Here is an 18,506-nt window from a genome sequence, read left to right as displayed (position 1 = left end):
CTCTCACCAAATGTGAGAGAATATACTTGTCAAGAAGAGAATAAACTAAGGTGGGCGTTTGGTTCTTCGGTTAGATTTTATCAAACTTCTGTTCGGCTATTTCGGTTTCGGTTTTTTGAAGGTGGACACCAAACACCAAACCAAACTAGTTCGGTTCGGTTCGGTCCGATTTTTTGGTTTTCGATATTTATGCCCAGTCCTATTTTCAGATGTTGATTGTGGGGGTTGCCTCGACACTCATCGTTCGACCACTGGGTATTATGTTTTTCTTGGAAACTCCTTGTTGTCTTGGAAGTCAAGCGACCATGTCCAAATCGCCGACCGAAGCAGAATTCGCGCTATGTCGACTACCTGCAGTGAGGTTGTTTGGTTGCGTCGTTTGTTGGCTGATTTTGGCATCCACTCTTCCTCTCCCACACCTATGTACTGTGACAATGAAAGTGCTGTCAAGATTGCCACCAATCCTGTTTTTCATGAATGAACCAAGCATATCGAGATTGATTGTCACTTCGTTCGAGAAAAATTTGATGACGGTCTTATTTCTCTTCCTTACGTTGCCTTTAGAGATCAACTGGCGGACTTTTTCACCAAGTCTCAAACGAAGAAGCGGCATGAGTTCTTTATTAGCAAACTGTTGGTTGACCACCATCAGTTTGAAGGGGGGGGGGGGGGGGTGTTAATCACCATCAATTACAATATATTCCTTCCATGTATTGCTCTAATTATGGTTGATTCATTAGGAGGTAAATCACATATAATTAGCCTAGAATCTATTACATATAATTAGCCTAGAATCTTTCTGTAATTGTATTTACCATGTATAGGTTTCTTTGTAACTTTATAAGGAGATGATCTCCTTTATTTTCAATACACAGAAAATCAAGGTTTTTCCCTTGTTCATAAGATCTATGTTGGTTTTGAGGCATTTATTCCTTCCAATCTCAAATTGATAATTATTTTGCATTATTTTGAAGTGATGTGGGCATATTCTGATTTCTGTATATACCTATTATTTGTTAGAAAAATATATTCACACACATTTATAACGTTTTTTCGTTCTTTTTGGGATGATACGCCTTTCTCGAGGGTATATCCGCCAATATCGTGCTGCTTAATGCATGATGTATCAAAATAGCTATTTGTCTGTAAAGATGAAAAATCAAAGTTTTATAGTACAACAAAGTTTTTTATGATCCAAATTGAAATGAAATATGAAATAGGGTTGCATCAAATCCCACCTTAGTATAAAAGTGGCGAGCTTAACTTGTTATCGTTTTAAAATGCTTCTTTTCTTTTACTGTCGAATTCATAGTGAGATCAAACTTACACCACATATAACTCAACATTATTTCCACTGCCTAGAGAAAACCGAACACATAAAAAAGAGGAAATGATCTCTTATGGCCACTTATAAATTGAATTGAAGAAATTGAATGTTGTTGTTGTATAAATTGAACTGAAGAAAATGACATTTTCAAATCTCTTGTAATATATACTCATAATTGGTTTTCTTAGAACTTGATAAGAACCTTGACGCAATGTGGGTCTTTTAATAACTCAAATGATTGGTTGATTTCAGTAAACGAAATTTGGTGAGTTATAAGCTCATCTAATTGAATCTCCTGCAAAAGAAATAAAAAAAACAAAAGAAAAAAGATGATTGTCTGCAGAATGAAAATTTGCTAATGCCAAAGAGAAGAAGAAAAAAATTCTAATTACAAAATTAATCTATACCGTCTGAAGATGTTGAAGAACTTTTCAAGAGGTTACACTTTGTAAGCGAGCAAAACTGATTTTCGTAATTTCTTTATTTAGAAAGAATTTAACTTTGAATTTTAAGCCACAAATTTCTATAGCTTGGTTTAGACCACAAATTTCAAAAATATTCTTTTCTTTCTTAACCTCGTACCTCATCTAACACCGCCACATAAATCGGCATGTTACAAACTTATGGAATTAATAGCAACTCAATAAATAAATTTTCTGATAATTTCACCTTATCTATAAAATCACTCATAAAGGGCAGCCCGGTGTACTAAGCTCCCGCTACGCGCTGGGTCCGGGGAAGGGCCGGACCACAAGGGTCTATTGTACGTAGCCTTACCTTGCATTTCTGCAAGAGGCTGTTTTCACGGCTCGAACCCGTGAACTCCTGGTCACATGGCAGCAACTTTACCAGTTACGCCAAGGCTCCCCTTCCATCTATAAAATCACTCATAGTATGGATAAATTCGCTGCTATTTTTTTTTTTTGTTAATAGAATTCGCTGCTAATATGGGAATGGAAAAAAGAGCAAATCCATGAAAAAGTTTGTCTGAAGTAAACAAATTAATTATAGACAATACCGTGTAATATTTTGGCCTTAAATGAATATAAAACTAGGAAATATTTTTTCTAAAAACACTTTAATGTAAGAAAGAAATGCAGAAAATTGCACCTTATTTGCGCATCTATGAAGTATAGTAGGAAGATCTGAGTGAACTCTTATTCCACCATAGATTGAACCTTTCATTGTTCGACCACATAATAAGGGAATCAAGTTGAATTCCCTACTTATCCCATTTCCTGCACCAATTAGAACAATTGTCCCCATTCCCTAATTGAGATAAGAAGAATGTTAGTAACTTTTCTGCATGTTTAATTTGTGTGTCTTATCAACAAAATATAGTTCCCAAAAAGAATGTACGAATTCACAATATGAGGCTACAGATTCCGGGTATAACTTCGGATATTGACTTATCAATCTTCTTGAAATAGAATTTGCATGTTTCAGAAACTATGTAAAATGTACTACGTATCATAATTCTTAAAGCAATTTGAGAATTTGTCATTCTTTTGGGACGTAAGAGCAACAACATGTCCAGTGTAACCCTCCAAGTGGGGTCTGGGGATGGTAGTGCACTAAGCTTACCCTACCTCGTTGAGATGAAGAGGCTTGGGTCGTAAGAAGTATATACATATATACAACATACTAGTTGTCAGAGGCCCGTGCTAAGCCCGAACCCAAACTCAAAATATAAAAATAATGATAAGTTTTATCAAAGAAGTATAATTTGTGGGACTTTTTTTAGTACATAATTAATTTAATGCAATCGCAAGTTAATCATATTTTGTTTATAAATTTTCACAATTATTATAGTTTGTTCGTCATATAATTGGATAGTTCTTTTAATAAACATATTTATAAGGGTAGGAAAATTAGCAAGCGCAAGTGATTTGATATTCTATAAACTATAACATGATAAAGTATGATTATTACAACTCGGCAAAAAATCATAAATTGAAAATCTATTTCTATTTTTATGAATTTGTGAGCATGCTATTTTTATTTATGGATAGAAATAGATTTCTTTTGATATTTATTAATTCTTCACTCATTATTATATGTGTCAAGGCTTTATGCTAGTCAAATGTGTTTTTTAACCTTAGTTTTAGATGAAATACATTAAACAACCTAAATTCATAAAATGAATTTCAAGAATCAATTTAGTTCTTCATATATGCTGTATGCTTAAAAAGATTGATTTTTAGTTAATCAAATAGGAGATTTAAAAGATAATATAATCTTGATTGATAACTCTATCTTCATTTTCAACATTAAATAATGTCATCCAATAATTTTTACTTTTTGTATTTGTAAGCACATATGATATCACTAAAGAAGTAAAATGTTAGATGTTCAATAGAGAGAAACATATTGAGAGGAAAATATGACCTAGGGTATGTTTAAATGTAAAATAAGAAATGTTTTAGTTTAAAAGGAAAAAATTGGCTATAACAAATCACTCATACCTAGAAATTAAGAAGTCTTCTTGCTAAATTATCCTTCATTAAGGGCCTGTATGGAAAGCCACCCAGGTAAATTGGAATTGGGTGTATTACACAGTTTGCCCTGTTTGTTTGACTAAGTAATTACACAGTTAGGTGGAAATTGGGTGTAATTGAGAGAGAGGTTGAAAATTGGGTGTAATTATGCCCTGTAATTACAGGATTACCTTTTAGTTTTTTTTTTTAGTTTTTTTTTTTTTTTTTTAATTTGTTTTTTTTTTTTACTTTTTAGTTATTTTTATTTTTATATTTTCTTTCATTCTTTCTTCTCATTCTCAACCTTTACTTCTTGTGGTTCTATGTAATTGCTCGCATTTTTTATTTATTTTATTCATTTAGTATAACCGTGTTATTATTCTAATTTTTTAAACTACACCTCTTAATATTAGAAAGAATAAGTCATTAACAAACTTGACATATAATGAGTGACGTTATTAAAGTAGAATTTTGTTGTGAATGAGGTTATAGACTTATATTTTTCCTTTCTTTTGAATTATTTACTTAAGTTACGTTGGAACTTACTTATGTAATATTGGAATTTGCATAAGAGTACTATGTTAAACTTTTTCTTTTGGATTTTGAATTTAGGTTATATTTTCGATTTTAAATTATTTGCTTTGGTACTGTTGACTTGTAATTTCACATTGCATGTTGTTTATTTTTCACTTACAGTTGATGGATTTTTTTTTTTTGTCAAACATCTGAATGATATTAGGACATTATATTTACAAATATTATTTTTTGTCAAACATCCAATCCATGACGTCCTCACAAAAAAAAGTCTGCTTTTAAGTTTATAATTAATTAAATTAAAATATTATTAATTTGAAAATATATATCAATTATTTTTTACAATATTAGTTACAAATATGTGATTATTAAGTAATATATTTTCAAGAACAAATGTGTTATTAAATAACTAGTTTAATATCATTTATAGAGGCACATATTTTTTAAATATTAATTTTAAATTTTTTTTATAATTGAGTTGTACTTTTAAATCTGTGTAATTACACTTGTGCAGCCAAACATCACGTTTGTAATTACGCTATAATTACATTTTGACAAACAAACATGTCATTGTAATTATAGTATTGTGTAATTACTATACTATGTAATTACTACCATTGTAATTACACCAATTCCAATTACTAGGTGGCTTTCCAAACGGATCCTAAATAGGGAAAAGGGCCAAACATACCCCCTACTTTATTTTAATAGCTTACTTTATCCTCCGCTAGTGATTGTGAACAAATATACCCCTCTTGTCTACAAAGTTTACACCGCACCCCTAATTGGATGGAAAACCCCAAATCACTTACAATAACCCATTCACTTAATTGACCAGCCCCCCTAGCTATTATGCACAATCCCCAGCTCAACTCTCTCTAATCCCTTAAATGAATAACCCAAGCTCTGATCAACCTCCGACAGCAAATTGCTCAGATATTAAAGTTAGATTCTTTACTAAGAAAATATGGAACCAAGAAAAACCCAATTCAATGAATGAAAAGAGTTGAGTTGCCGGAGGTTGATGGGAGTTTGGGTTATTCATTTAAAAGTTAGATTCTTTACTTAGAAAATGAAAATATGGAACAAGAAAAACCCAATTCAATGAATGAAAAGAGTTGAATTGTCGGAGGTTGATCGGAGTTTGCGTTATTCATTTAAGGGGTTAGAGAGAGTTGAGCTGGGAGTTGTGTATAATAGCTGGGTCAGGGCGGATCAATTAAGTGAATGAGTTATTTTAAGTGATTTGGGTGTTTTAGCTTGATTTAGGATTTTTCATCCAATTAGGGGTACAGATGTAAACATTGTAGACAGGGATATATTCGTTCACAATCACTAACAAAGGATAAAATTAGTTACTAACACAAAGTACAGGGGTATATTGAGCCCTTTCCCAATTAAATAATATCAATGTTATATGATTTCTTGATAGTACATAAAAATTAACTTATCTAAATGAGGATAAATTTAACTATATATAAGGTGTATATAAATAAGAAAATGACAATTTTAATTTTTTATTTTCCTTCGTTAGAATTGCTATACTTTTACATGAAATTTGCAGTAACTTATCAAACCTAAATCGAGCCAAATTAATTAGTTTATATACTTTATAGCTTGGATTAAGAAAATTGTATAGAATGAAGCTTTAGAAAATTATGATAACTTCATCAAATTATTAGCATTTAAAAAAATTGAATAGAGTAAAATTGAGCAAAGATATGACTTGTGTGTTGAACAACAAATAGTAGCCTAAAAAAATGCATTTTGAGTTATTTCTTAAAATAATTTAGGTCATAGAGATAGATTCAGTCTTTCACTGTGCGTGATTTAGTCTTTCACTGTGCGTGCAAATATATAGGAGTATATCAGTACATATATACAACACATAAATAATTTTATTTATATATAATCCTATCTCTAGCTCTATTTTTTTAAAGGAGAGGTACACAAAAAGTTATCGCTTATTGTCAATTTGGCAAGTATTTAATAAAAGGCTAGAAGAATATGCTGGACCCTTAACTTTTGGAAAAAAATTCTTGGTAGTTGTCAATTGTTGCTCCACCTTTGTTGTTTTTTTGGGATATAATTGTCATCAAACTTTGCATTATTTACCAAAATACATACATGTAACTACATAAATAAAGGCCAAAAATTAAAGTTTTGAGGTTTGCGAGGACTACAAAACTCATGGATCCTCACTTATATATAGTTATAATATAATATAATATAATATGAATCATTTAATGGAAACCAACGTTTTTGTAGTTCATTTATGAAAATTCTCGTACATTATGCTTGAGCAATTATGCATTTCATATGTCAATCTTGTAGAATTATTCAGTTAGAATTTCAGAATCTTTCCACAAATTTAGAGCTTCCAAATGCCAAGTAGAAGGATAAAATAACAGAAGTATTAGAAAAACTTACCAATTTTGAGGCTTCAATGGCTTCATTAAGCATGGATGGAATCCCAGTACATTCAAAAACATAATCAACACCTAAGCCTCCAGTAACATCTTTTATCATGTCTGAAATTGATGTCTTGCAATCTTTAGGGTTAATGAAGTCCGTCATTCCAAAGGCTTCTCCTTTTCCTCGTCTCAATTCGTTTATATCAACACCAATTATTTTGACTGCCCCTTGACTTCGAGCTCCATCTACCACCTGCATTTTTTATGGAAATTTCTTAACTGCTATAGTACATCATGAATTTATTTACTCCTTTATCCCATAACAATATGATGCTCGCCCACACGCCCAAATCTGCCAACTTGGGCTTGAACAGTATAATATAAGGTAAATCAAGAATTGGAATGAGTCCAACTCTGATACCATGTTAACAAATGAATCTTAGGCCTAATTAAACCTCAAAAACTAACTGATGAGATGAGAATTGTCCACAACCCATAAAAGGAGAAAACATTTCATAGCCCACTGATGTGAGACAACTCAACAACTCGTGAAATTTAAGATGGCGAATAATGGAGGGAAATATCAATCCTTGAAGCAAAACTATTTAACCTACAACAAGAAACAAGCAATCCTACAATTGGCACAAAATAGGTTAAATTTTGGTAAATGTGCACTAATATTCCCCTGATAACTAGTAAACGACATGACCCAACAACACGACCCCTATAGTAATATTTGAAAAGTTCCCTATACTAATATTTGATAAGTTAACTTCATTGAGAAATTACTAGTGGAATAGAGTCAAAATTAAGAAAAAAGGAAATTATCATAAATCGAACTGAAGGATTTTAGTTAACTATGTTGCTTAGACACTCCAAAAATGATGATGCACCCGTATCGGATCCTCCAAACATGCGCTACTTTTGAAGGATCTGATAAGCACCCATTAGCATTTTGAAGAGTCCGAGCAACATAGGTAGTTAAACAGAGTCAAAATGTACTTACTCCAAGTCCAACAGCACCAAGACCTAGTACAGCAACAGTTGAGCCCTTTCCAACATGAACTTCTCTCCATGCTGCTCCATAACCTGTTGTAAATCCACAACAAAGCAAGCTGGCATGTGGAAGCGGAATCTTCTGGGGATCAACCTTGACCGCGTAGTTGGCATTAATAACTGTATATTCTGACCAAGTAGAGCAACTAAGACTATGGTATATCAATTGCTGTCCTCCATTAATGGACATTCTTGATGTCCCATCAAGCATTAGACCAGACAAGTCCATTGGATATTTGTGACATAGATTGGTCCTTCCTGACTTGCAGTTTGGGCATTCTTTGCATTCTCCTAGGTAAAGTGGCATCACTATATCTCCTTCTTTTACGTTTGTCACATTTTCTCCCACACTTTCTATCATGCTGCAAATTGAATATTCAAATTAGTCGAGTTTGGCTAAATAAATCCTTTATATCCATTCAATTCTACAACAACAAACCCAGTGTAGTCCCACAAGTGGAGTCTGGGGAGGGTAGAATGTATGTAGACCTTACCTCTACCTTTGCGAGGTAGAGATGTTATTTTTGATAGACCCTCGGCTCAAAAATATCCATTCGATTCTATTCAAATCAATTTCCAATAATGCATATGAAGAGAAATCTATTTTCTAAATTATGCTTCGCATACGAGGATGAGGAATCTGAATTATTGATTGTATATTGAGAAATTAAAAATATATTATATGCTGGCTGCAATAGAATAAAACATCCAAAAGGAAAATGGTAAGCAAATAGAACCGCGTGGGTGAGAAGAGAAAGACTAGCAAGCAAACTCTTGGAGACTAAAATATAGTATGTCACCTTTTACAAGTAGCAGTAGCAAATACACAGATATCCAATATTCCTACAAAATTTTGGAGATCTAATTTGGTGAAGTATCATACATCCACATGTATCATTTTTTTTTCACTAGATGATAAAGTAAACGTTTGCATTATTTCCTTCACAAATTTATCACTGAACTGTTTTACACCATATATAGTGACTAGTGAATCTTGATTTTATTGCAGTCCAATGATATATCAAACTCTCAACTACTACTTAAAAGCTTAAGTTTTTATAGTTTTTCACTACATGATGAAGCAGCAATGCAACTCCTCATGCAACAATTTAGTATAATTACATCGAAAGAAACAAAGAAAGAAGAGATGATTACCCAACTCCTTCATGTCCAAGAACTCGAGGAAATAAAGGCTGGTCGAAGAAGAAAAACAAACAAAACCATCCATATTAGCTTGAAGAAAGTGGTTTATACGAAATTAAGAGCAGATCATATTGTTATGGTGGAATGGAAATAGACTAACATACAATGGAAAAGCCTTTGGAACAGAGAATGTCAGTGTGGCACAAACTTGCAAAGAGCATCTTAATCCGAACTTCATTTGATTTTGGTGGATCCACTTTTATCTCTTCCATCTTTAACCTCTCCCCTTCCTTCCATACTACTGCAGCTGCACTTACATATTCACATGCATTATATTCCTTTTTAACTAATCGATATGTAATGTTAAAATAAGAGTTAATGGTCAAAAACATACCTGAACTATCAATTTTTCTCGAGTTTCACACCCCAATTATTAGTTGTTCCCATTTACTGCCTGAACTATCACCATATATGTTTTAAAAACAACTAGTTGTGCAGATGGTGATAGTCTAATAGAAAAAGGGAACAACTGATAGTTGACCTAGTCAGCTTCGAGATGTGTTTTAATACATAGATTGTGATAGTTCAGGTAGGAAAAAGGAACAACTCATAATTGGGGTGTGAAACTCGCGAAGAAATGATAGTTCGGGTGTTTTTATGACTATTATCTCTAAAATTAAAGAAAAACCTCTCTATGATTACAATGTAATACACACCTTTGCATGTGATGACCTTTGGGTTGCTTAAATCCATGGTAAATTTCTCCCTTTAAGTTTACTGGACTCAGAAAACGATGGAAGTAGCTTAAGTTTGACTGAGTATAGAAGAAAGAAGGAGAGACTTTCAGCACATACCAAAAGTACTGTCAGAATTTGGGGTTTAAATGTGTCATGATGTTTATGGCTATAAAAGCAAGGGTAAAATAAGAAATTTGAACTTTAAAACATTTTTTAATATATAAAGGTAATATATTCTCTTTTGAACAGATTGAAATGGAAAGATTGTCATACAAACAAAACAGATGGAGCATTCTATTACATCGGTCTCGAAGGGATGGTCACAAAGTAAATGGAAGGAACCTTACTTCACGAAAAGGTCACCATATCTAATTTGCTATGAAAAAGTTAGTCCTTTGTTGTAGGTCAAATTCAGGGCATAAAATGTAAATTTTTTCTTGGATTGGTATAAAATGTAAACTTTTCCAAATTAACATGCTATCCGATTTACCAAGTTTTAACTCACACCATCTGTAACATGGAACAATGATATAGGTTTTTCACTAAAAGAAGAATTAGCTTTCAAAAAAATCTTATGATGAGTCGCGTATATATATTTTTAAGGCAAAAGTCATAGATGTACTCCTGAACTTGTCCTCATTTTTCATTTAGACCCCCCAACTGAAACGTTGATCATCTGGACCCTTGAACATAAGATAAACTGTGTCATTTGAACACCTCGTGCCAGATGGGCACACGCGTGCAATACACTGCTTTAAACAGAGCGTGTGAGACTAAATTTTTTCTTTTTTAAAATTTTTAATCATTAAAAACTAATTTTAACAAAAATTCTATTTTAAAATCTATTTAAATAATTAAAAATTTTGAAAAACCCAACCCATCCTCTCCGATAGCCCATTTCGCCGCTGTCGCTGCCTCCGCCGCCGCTGCTCCACTTCAAAATCTATTTAAACAAATCTCCGACGAAAAACGGCACCATTTTTTTAATTATTTAAATATATTTTGAAGCAGCGGCGGCGGTGGGGGCGGCGGATGCAGCAGCGGCAGTGGCGGTGGTGAAGTGGGTTATCGGAGAGGATGGGTTGGGTTTTTCAAAAAAAATTTAAATTATTTAAATAGATAATTAATTTTTCTTAAATTAATTTTTTTTGTTAACATGACTTATTTTTCCATGTCACAACAAGTGTACTGCACGCGTGTGCCCAGCTGGCACGAGGTGTTCAAATGGCATAGTTTATCTTATGTTCGAGGGTCCAGATGGTCAACGTGGAGTCTAAATGAAAAATCAGAACAAGTTCAGGGGTCCATCTATGACTTTGGCCTATTTTTAACTCCTACTCTGTCAAATAATAGCATAGACCAACAAAGATTGGTTTATCTATTCTACAAACATTTCTTCTTTTTGTTATATCCCGTGTTTTCACACGTTGGAAAAATTTGGAAATATTCTTGACTTGTAAGAAATAAGGTCATAATTAATTTTTATTTGACATAGGAGTTGTGTATGAAAGAATATTAATATGGAAGTGTTGAATAAGGCCAAGGGCAAATTTGGAATTTTGGAAATTAATTTCGGGAATTACAAAACGTGGACTATAAATCATTGGGCCAAGAATAATGGAAAGAAAAAAAAATGAGGCCCAAAGTTTCTAGGGGTGGCCGGCCAAGCCAATGGCCCAAACCCATGTTTTATTTAATTTTTCCATGTGATTAATTAACTTAAGGGACCATGTTATATATATCATCTTATCCCTTAGAAAGTTCAAGAACATTAGAAGACAAGAAAACAAAACAAGAGAGAGCAAGAAGAAGAAGGGTTCGGGTTTTGCTTGGAAATTTCACCACCAAAAATCTTGCCTTAAAAATTATTCTCTTGTTGGATTTTCACTAATTCAAAGTCCCTATACAACTTGGTATAGTTGGTTTGGAGAGAGAAGCACTCAATTCTTCAAGGTGACCATTCATTCAAGTGAAGAAGAGGGAGTAAAAAGGTAAGAATTCACCCCTTATTCTTGTGTTATGAAGTTTTGTTTGTGTTGTAGTATGTGGAAATGTGTTGATTGTATGAAGAAATAGAAGTTTGCAAAGTGGGTGTGTGGTATATATGTGTAGCCGTGTGTATGCATGCATTGTATACCAATGAAGAATTGAAATTATGTTGTATTCTAATTGTGAATGTGATGGAATTCATATTGAGAATGAAAGTTGAATAAAATTGGATGAATTGGCAAAAAGAGTATTTGGCCGTGTGGTATGGAATGGTATGGAATGAAATGGATTAAGTTTGTTTAGTGTGTAGTTGTGTTATTGTGATTCTTGCAATGTGAATGAAAGTAAAATGATATGAGTTTGCTTTGAAATGAAATGTAGAAACTTATGTCGCCTTAGTACGATTTTACGACGTTGTGAAAATGAAGATGTTAGGGTATAAGTTATGATGATCATTGATGAATTTGGAAGATGGAAACATGTTATGATTATGTATGCCAAAGATTAGAAGTTTTGGACGAGTTAGGACTTTGGCGGAAAGTTTGTATATTATGTATATCGTGTGTATAATTTGAGGAAACGATATGAAACGCTTCTAAACTATGTTGTGATGATCTAGTTTGATAATGAATGTGAAATCATTGAAATTGGTTTGGAAATTGAAGTTGAAATGAAGGTTATGGCATTATGTCGGCAAGTAGAACTAGTTGTGCCATATTGTGTTTCTAATGTTTGTTGATGATGTTGATGTTGTTGTTTGGGTTGTTGTTGATGATTTTGAGCCGAGTTGAATTCTCGGGGGTGCTATATGTATAGGGGAAGTGCTGCCGAAATTTCGGTAGACAAATATGAGTTGAATTGAATTCGTAGCATCTATAACTTACAATTGGTAAATGTGACCATTTGCAGATTTTCGACGAAACGGAGAGTGAGCTTGGATAGGCTTAAAAAGCTCAAAAGGTATGGAAAGCACCCCGATCTTTCTTTTGGCATGCCTAAGTGTATTAGAATTGAATTCGGGCCTCGAAAGACTTTCTGCCCATCGGAATCCGCAATTGAAAATCTCGCTTTTTTCTTCAGTGAGATTGAGCCCTTTTGGTTTGTATTCTTGAAAATCATGCAAACTTTCCCTAAACTACTTGGAAAGCTATAGAACGTCCGTAGAACCTTTGTAGGTGACCCCATAAGCTTAAAACATATAATTTGAGCCCACCGCCTTGCTTGTCCCGAGGTGGGCCCGCTATTCCCGGTTTTGCCCTTATTGTACTCAAGTCTTACTTTCGAGCGGTTTTTGAAAGAAATGTTTTGACTACCATTCTAATTACCTAACAAACATTGTTTTAAATATTCCATTAAGTCTGATAAATTGTTTTGACACTCGAAACGACTTCAGAAAGGTTATACTCTGTAATTCATTATGATATCCGAAACTCGTTTACTATGATCCCTTCCGACTTCATTGGATCGGTTTGTCTTTGATATGCCTCATCGAGTCTATGGAAACATTTATGATATTTTAATTGCATTAGTCTCTCACTACTCCATTCGTGGATGCCCCAATGTTTCCCACACTGAGCCCGGGCCAGGATATGTTGTCAAGCGTGATCCTTTGCATTGTTCGTCGTGCCTCGATGTGAGGGGGCAGGTATACTCGTACATGGGTTTGTGGAGTATGCTGTGCCATGTACGCTTGTTCTGATATGATTTGTTATGGCCATCTGATATGACATATTATGTTACGGGGTTATGCCCCTGTTCTGATTCTTCTGTGTTGTGGCACCAGCGTCGGGAGGGTGGCCACGTTCTGTCTGTCGAGTCCCTTGGCAGGAGCCGGATTTGATATGACATATGTTTCTGTACACACTCTGCATGTTTTGAAAATATGTATCTGATACTTTGGGTTTTCTGTTTACTTTCTGTACCAGTTATGATTTTGTTTCTGTAATTCAGGCTTTACATATTCAGTACATATTTCGTACTGACCCCCTTTCTTCGGGGGCTGCGTTTTCATGCCGCGCAGGTACCGACGACAGGTTTGTTGATCCGCCCGCTTAGGATCTTATTCTGCTATTTTGGAGCGCTCTTTTATTCAGAGCCCATCTTTTGGTACAGTCTGTCATTACTGTATATGTATATTCTCGTTCATGGGTACGGCGGGGCCCTGTCCCGTCATATGATTCTGTCGGTCTGTTTAGAGGTCTGTGGACATGTTTGTGGGTTGGGGTCTTTCTGTACAGATGTGTGCTTATGTTGTGTTTGGGCGATCCCATTCGCCGCGGCGGCCGGTCCGCATATGTTTAAATGCTGCTTTGTTGGCCCTGTGTGGCCTTTGTTGGTATTTTCTGCGTGCAGGGTATATTGGGTAGTCCGTAAAACAAAGGAAACTCTGCCGAAATTTTTCTGGAAATTATCTAAATTTGAAATAAAGCCTTGTCGGCTTCTGCTATATACTTGAATGCGTTGGATAAAAATTGAGATAGCATTTGATAAATGTGTTTGGGTGCCCAGATCGGGCACTAGTTACGACCTACGGGGTTGGGTCGTGACACTTTTAATTACTATTTGAGAAAATCATAAAGAGTTGAGAGTGAATTAACTAATTAAATAAGAAAATAGAAATAAAATATTCAAGAAGAATAATTCCGCTATTTAATTAAAAGCAGAAACTAGAATAATTTCTTACACTGAATAACGGAAGAAATTGTAGAAGACAAGCTCAAGAATGGAAACAAAACAATTAGCAGCTTCTCTCTACAAACTCCCCTTGAATTGCTCTATTTGTAGATATAGTGCAACGACTTAAGGTGGCGAGTACTCCAGATATTTTTGGAAAGGCTTAATGCATATTCAACCCCCTAAACTTATCCCTTTTTTTTTATTTTGGCACCTCAATTATGTATTGTTCCTATTGAACCCCTGAATCGTCCTTAAGTGTGTCTATCAAACACAATCTGACTTACGTAGTATTCTATCTTCAATGTACTAACATGCTAATATATATTCTAATTTAATTATGCCATTTTTTAGCTAATATTAGCAGCAATTGAGAGGGCAAAAAGAATAAGCTCTTAATTAAGCTGGCAGTGAAAGAGCAGAACCAGCAGAAATCAACACATCCATGACCTAAAAAATAGCTTACCACACGTCTAAAATATTACTTTACCTTCATTACCATAATTTATTTTTTGCTTCTAATAAAAATCAGATTTAAAGGGTTTTGATAGACACACTTAAGGACGAGTTCAGGGGTTCAATAGGAACAACACTTAATTAAAGTGCCAAAATGAAAAAAAGGAACAAGTTTAGGGGCTGCATATGCATTAAGCCTTTTGGAAAACTTTTATCTTTCCAATTTAGGCAAGTTGAGATGCCATGAATTTCTTCCAAATTGGCAACTGCAGGTGCCCACGATCAAGATTGTGTTCGCACTTATTTTTCTTCTTTTAACCAGTACAATTTTACCAGGAAAGGATCCTTATCGGCAGGGGCGGATGTAGAGGAAGAACACCTTCGACAAAAAATTACATTATATATATAGAGGTATTGAATACCCTCAACACAAGATTAGAAGTTGGCTTAGTGGTTTAGGAAATTCAAAATTCATCTTAAGGTTCCAACTTCAAATCTCAAGCACTATATTTTTATTTTTCGAACCCCCTAAATAAAAAATTTGGATCCGCCACTACTTATTGGGTGTACTATTTTGGTCCTTGATACGTTCCTCTAAACAGAAACAATCCCTAACGTATGCAATAAATTGGATGATAGTCCTTCAAATTCTCTGTTAAACTTAAATCATTAGTTAAAAAGCTAATTTTGCAGCAGTTAAGTTGCTGTGCACGAATAACTGTGGGGACAGACGGCAGTCAATGCTGATAAAAAAAGTACTCCCTCCATCCCAATTTGTTTGATGTTCGGATTTAGATGGTCAAGCATTTTAAGTAAGCGTTTGGACATGCGGTTTGAGACCATGATTTGAAATTATGAGATGAAATCAGCATTTAGACATGTATTTCATTTCATTTCATGATTTCAAACTATGGTTTGAAACCTAAATCATCCAAAAAGACATAATTTGGGGTTTCAAACTATAATTTCAAAAATTTTAAATATAAAACTTGATTCATAAGTCTATATTTTATAAAAAAAAACTCATCAGTTGGTAAATATTTTTAGCAATTACTCCAACCAATCATTTATCAACCTCATTAACTTCCACCAACCTTTATTTATGTCTATCACGTGGGAAGATTATATTAAAGAATAGTTACATTATTATTCATGTTAAATTTTCATTTTTATTAAACTAAAGTTTGATCAACTGATGTTGTATTTTTTAAAAAGGTTTTCTAGTAGCGTATTAATTTTGTTATGAATTATGACTTGCTCATTTGGTAAAATTGTATAAAAATTGAAAATGTTTTGATAGTTTTCACAACTTGTGGGGGTTTTATGTTTATAAGAAAAAATACAACTTAAGATATCAAAATTACATGTCCAAACATGATTTCAAATCATGATTTGAAATCATATTTAAAACCGTCATTTCAAATCATGTCCAAACGGCTCCTAACTTTGACTACCAACTTAAAACATAAAATCTTTAAGGTTTTTGAAATAAAATTTATATATTTAGAAACTATTTAAAAAGCTAGGACAAAATTGATAGAATTTCGAATTCAACTCTCACAGAAGAAAAGAAAGAAAAGGGATTCGAAGTGAAAGAGGAAAATATGTCTGATTTTAGTATTGGAGAAAAGGAAAAGAGGCTATCATAGGAAAATGTGTCCGACGCTTTGGTCAACTCGGCTAATAATAATTGGGCTTATTTTGGTCATCAGAACAAAGGAGCATTTTGTGAACAAATTCAGCCCAACAGAGCAGTGGACAAATCTGGACCATCAAAAGTTGACAAAAAGAGTATAGCCACAGGATTGAAAATGTCTACAGCTGTACAAAATAGGAAGCTTTCCAGCATTTGTAAAGAATAAAAGTTGTTATAGAAGGAACCAATAAAATGAGGCAAATATGTATAGGATATTTTATTTTCTGCATTTATTTTTTAGCAGATATACTTGTATATATACATGCTTCTTCTTCAATGAAAATACACAGAAATTTTCCAATTGTCCTGTCTTACAAAAGTAGCGGTCAAAGACGGACGGAGTACTAATATGTTCACCAGTTGAACACAGGGGCGAGCCAAGTAGATGTTCCCCCTTTGATGGAAAATTATCTTGTTTATAGTTAAAATTATTTTTTATGTATATATATAATAGGTGTTGAACCCCGTTTGGTTTCTTAATGTGTTTATTTATTCGTATTTTGAACCCTTTAGTGAAAATGCTGACTTCGTCACTGAACTTGAACTGACATCAAATCCTCCAAATTCTATATATATACACACACTTGAAAGCAAGAATAAAAAATTCATCGATTTCTCTCACAGCCATCAATCAAAATAGAGATAAGAGTAAAAAACATAACTCAAGTATCACATTTTTTTGAATTTTTATCACCAACTAATTAGCAGACAAAACACATCTCAACTATCTGTTATTCACTTTTCCTACCTCAACTATCAAGTAGAAAAAGTAAACAACGGATAGTTAAAGTGTGTTTATTAATCAAGTGATGATAGTTTAGATGAAAAATCCACACCCCCGATAATAGTTTAGGTAGGGTGTGTTTTCGACCCTTAACACCCAAAAATAAAAAATAAAACCCAAGAAACTGATGACAATTAACCACCTAAAGTGGAAATGGAATTAACAAAACTTAAACAGTTTGGACAAAGATATTACCTGATCGGACGAACTTTAGCTCAAGTAGCGGGAGTGAAAAGGAAAACGAGAAAATGTTTCAGTCGAAATTAATGAAGGAGGGCCCTTGCAAAATGAATAGAATATTATGATCCTCTCATTTATTTTTTTAATTAATATTTTGGTATAGAGATAATGTTTCAAAACGCATATGAATATGATTTTTTTAGTTTCCTATCTAAATTATCAGATATTTATATTTTCTATCTGAACTATCACTAACTATTTATCAAATATATTTTGACTAGTATTTTATGGGTGCTGGTGTACACTCTTTTTTTTTTTGTTTAAAAGTGGCGTCAGATGACACTCTGTGCGGATAATTAAAGGAACTAATTGTAAAATTAAAAAAAATTAAGACATGATGGTTAAAAACACACCTTAAGTATCAATTTTTTGTGAGTTTCCAGCATCATCACATATTAATTCAATTATGTTTTGATAAATAATTGGTGATAGTTCAGATAGAAAATGAAAACACTTAAAAGTTCAGTTGTATTTTAATAAATATTTTATGATAGTTTGAATAGAAAATGTCAACCTAATAATTCAAATAGAAACTCACCAAAAAGTATCATTAGATGTGTTTTTAGCCGTTATCTGTTTGTTATATTTTTTCCAAGTTAACAGAAGAGAGAATATTTGCGTGATCAGGGTGGTAATCAAGGATTAAAATAAAAATATAAAAACAAAAGCATCTAAACAATCTTATACATTTTGATAAGTGACGTAACTTGATTCTTTGCTAAATCTTACCCGTTCAATAGCTCCAAGAATACCGGTCCGTATCTACTCCCTCTATCTTACTTTCATTTCTAGTGCAATTAAAAAATAATGCCGCTTTCCTTTTCTTTTGCAATTTTTATTTTAACTTTCCATCTTATATGTTTAAGAACACATTAAAAAGTATTTTGGTATGTTTTAGTGTATATTTTTAGTTTAAGTCCACAAGGTCCAAAAGCGTTTTTTACTCTCTTAAACTTCGTACTTAGGAGCCGTTTGAATAT

General features: G+C 33.3%; 1 protein-coding gene across 2 annotated transcripts; it reads right to left on the bottom strand.

Moving 5' to 3' along the window:
* Positions 1-1,189: 1,189 nt before the first annotated feature.
* On the bottom strand, positions 1,190-17,615 carry LOC132615100 (8-hydroxygeraniol oxidoreductase-like). 2 transcript variants are annotated; one of them, XM_060329652.1, is made up of 8 exons: positions 17,482-17,579; positions 9,668-9,728; positions 9,116-9,258; positions 8,964-9,001; positions 7,759-8,170; positions 6,769-7,005; positions 2,438-2,596; positions 1,190-1,622 (listed from the first exon to the last, which is right to left on the bottom strand). In XM_060329652.1, the coding sequence occupies exons 2-8, from the start codon at positions 9,702-9,704 to the stop codon at positions 1,512-1,514; spliced, it is 1,137 nt and encodes a 378-aa protein (XP_060185635.1). In that variant the 5' UTR covers positions 9,705-9,728; positions 17,482-17,579; the 3' UTR covers positions 1,190-1,511. The 2 variants fall into 2 exon arrangements, with proteins under 2 accessions (XP_060185635.1, XP_060185634.1); XM_060329651.1 differs by having other exon boundaries at positions 1,191-1,622; positions 9,668-9,765; positions 17,482-17,615.
* Between the last annotated feature and the right edge of the window lie 891 nt (positions 17,616-18,506).

Source organism: Lycium barbarum, chromosome 10 (assembly GCF_019175385.1).
Source record: "Lycium barbarum isolate Lr01 chromosome 10, ASM1917538v2, whole genome shotgun sequence".
Classification (NCBI taxonomy): Eukaryota; Viridiplantae; Streptophyta; class Magnoliopsida; order Solanales; family Solanaceae; genus Lycium; species Lycium barbarum.
Note: the sequence above shows the minus strand (reverse complement) of the source record. Positions and strands in the feature narration are given on the sequence as shown.

Bases quoted from the DNA above. Each gene is read 5' to 3' on its own strand.
- LOC132615100 (XM_060329651.1), bottom strand. From the start codon at position 9,704: ATGGATTTAAGCAACCCAAAGGTCATCACATGCAAAG. The intron at 8,171-8,963 runs GTAATCATCTCT...TTCAATTTGCAG, and splicing joins CTTGGACATGAAGGAGTTGG to CATGATAGAAAGTGTGGGAG. The intron at 1,623-2,437 runs GTGCAATTTTCT...TTTCTTTTGCAG, and splicing joins TTCATAGATGCGCAAATAAG to GAGATTCAATTAGATGAGCT.